Below are 2101 nucleotides of genomic sequence, written 5' to 3'. Positions count from 1 at the left end.
ATAATTATTATTATATTATAATTTATGATTTTGTGTTTCAAACTTTATCATACCTGGGATGCCTACTAGACTCTTGTTTGGACAGATTTAAGTGAGTAACTCCTAAGAATTACAGGCCTACAATATAAAACAACAAATTTCCATGCAAAACAACGTACCCCTTTGGGTACAAAATTACTGACATAATCAGACCGCCAGGGAGGCTAGACTAAGAAATTATTTCATTGTTTCTCCCCAAAACTACAAGCCCCAGGACGACGAGAACGGCATCTGTTTGCTCGTTTGTGTGTCCTAGTGCACATCATAGGCGCTCAGTAGATGTATGAATGAAGAGCGGTGTTAACTTCCGCGTCCCCCGCAAACCACCCTTGTCCCACTTTGTCCAGCCCTGCGCTTCGGTGCCAAGGGAGCGGAGGGGACGCTGCGCTCCCCGCGCGCACCAGCAGGGGGCGGCGCGCCCGCCCTGCTCACCTTCGCTGTGCGGCTCTGCGCGCGGGTGGCGGCGCACGAAGCTGGGCGAGCTGTCTGAGGAAGGCGCGGAGCGCGGCGGCGAGCAGGAGGCGGCGGCCAGGCCCTCGTGAGAGGCGGCGTTATGCAGGGGCCGGTAGCGGGTGAGCGGCGATGGCGGCGGCTCGTCCTCGTCCAGGCTGCGCCGCAACCCCGGAGGATCCAGGCAGAACGAGCCCCCGGCCGGGGACCCTGGGCCCGAGTGCAAAGGAGAGCGCAGCCGGTGTAGGGGGCTCCCGCAGCCGTCGGTCACCTGCGGGAGGGGGCAGCCGCTCACCGCCAACCCTTCTCCTTGCTTCCCCGAGGGGCTGGGAGCCGGTTTCACCCTGTAACTGTGCAGGAGCCTCCAAGGGGGTGGCCGGACTCCTGGGTCCTTCAAACCCCGAGCAGAGGGGTGGCTGGACAGTGAGAGGTAGGAGACAGAGGCTTTCAGTCACATAGGCTGGGCTTGAATCCGGCCTCTTTCACTAACTAACTGTGTGACTTTGTTACCGAACCTCTCAGAGCCTCCATTTCCTCATTTGTAAAATGGGGATGATAATCCCTTCCTTGAAAGGATGAAGTGAGCCAGAAATAAATGCAGCTAATGTTTGTGAGCATTATTATGTCATAAGCCTGGGGTGTGGTTTCCTTGGAAGAGCGGTTTGGAGGGGCAAAAAGGGTGGGTGGGGTAGGTGTGATTGGGTGGGCTGCCCCAACCTTGCCTCCGGGCCCATCGGAGCTTTCACCATCCTCTGCAGAGCTGGCACTGTCCCGAAGCCTTGAGCGGGAGGGCCGGTGTCTCCGGCCCTTGGCCAGCAGTTGGGCCCGGGCTTTGTGTAAACTGCTGTCCAGTCTGACGGTCTCTGGCACCGCCAAGTCCAGGTCTGCAAACCGGGTGAAGGAGGCAGAGACCAGACACATGAGGACAGCAAGTCCAGAGGCCCACCTCAAGTGACCACCTGCACTCACACCCCAGACATTCAACAAATGTTTCCGAGTGCCAGGCACTGGTAGTGCAGATGAGATGGGAAACAGGGTCTCTCACAGTCTCCGGGAGAGCCAGACATGTTGGCACATAGACACAGCAGTGTGACGGAGCCTCTCACAGGCACAGAGGACACAGAGGACCGCCCTGTTTGCATGGGTCGGAGGAGTGCACACCAAAGCTGCGTCTTAAGGTCTAGGTGGGAGTTTGTGAGGGAGGAGGTTGGCAAGACTGGCATGTGCCATGCTGGGAAGTAGGGAAGCAGGGGAAAGGGAGCACCTCCAGGGCAACGGGAGAGTAGGTTTGTGGAGGGAAGGGCTGGGGGATGAGGCTGAAGAGATCATGGTAACAATGGCTACCACCGAAGAAGCACCTACTGTGCACCAAACAATGTATATACATCACCTCACCTACTCAAAAAAACCCGGCAGACTAGGAACAGCTATTATGCATATTTTAGAGCTGAGCAAACTGAGGCTCAGAGAGATTATCTTGACTGAAGCCACCAGCTAGCAGCGGTCTTGGATTTGAGCCTGGCTAGTCTGACTCCAGAGATAGGCCCTGCTGGGGACACTGGCTTGGTGTGCCATGCCCAGGGTCACATTCCTGGGCATCTAGAGGGCTCAC

The 2101-nt window shown here is 56.7% G+C and overlaps 1 protein-coding gene across 1 annotated transcript in view; it reads right to left on the bottom strand.

Moving 5' to 3' along the window:
- The window catches only part of SAMD14 (sterile alpha motif domain containing 14), a 23347-nt gene that overhangs the window by 14727 nt on the left and 6519 nt on the right, over positions 1-2101 (bottom strand). Inside the window, exons 2-3 of the mRNA XM_019638658.1 lie at positions 1207-1373; positions 472-760 (exon numbers count right to left, since the gene is read on the bottom strand). Coding sequence (XP_019494203.1) covers positions 472-760; positions 1207-1373 — 456 coding nt within the window. The remainder of the gene's footprint in view (positions 1-471; positions 761-1206; positions 1374-2101) is intronic.

Source organism: Hipposideros armiger, unplaced genomic scaffold (assembly GCF_001890085.2).
Source record: "Hipposideros armiger isolate ML-2016 unplaced genomic scaffold, ASM189008v1 scaffold_40, whole genome shotgun sequence".
Taxonomy (NCBI): Eukaryota; Metazoa; Chordata; class Mammalia; order Chiroptera; family Hipposideridae; genus Hipposideros; species Hipposideros armiger.
The sequence above is the reverse complement of the archived record's forward strand: the minus strand, read 5'-3'. Positions and strand labels throughout refer to the sequence as shown.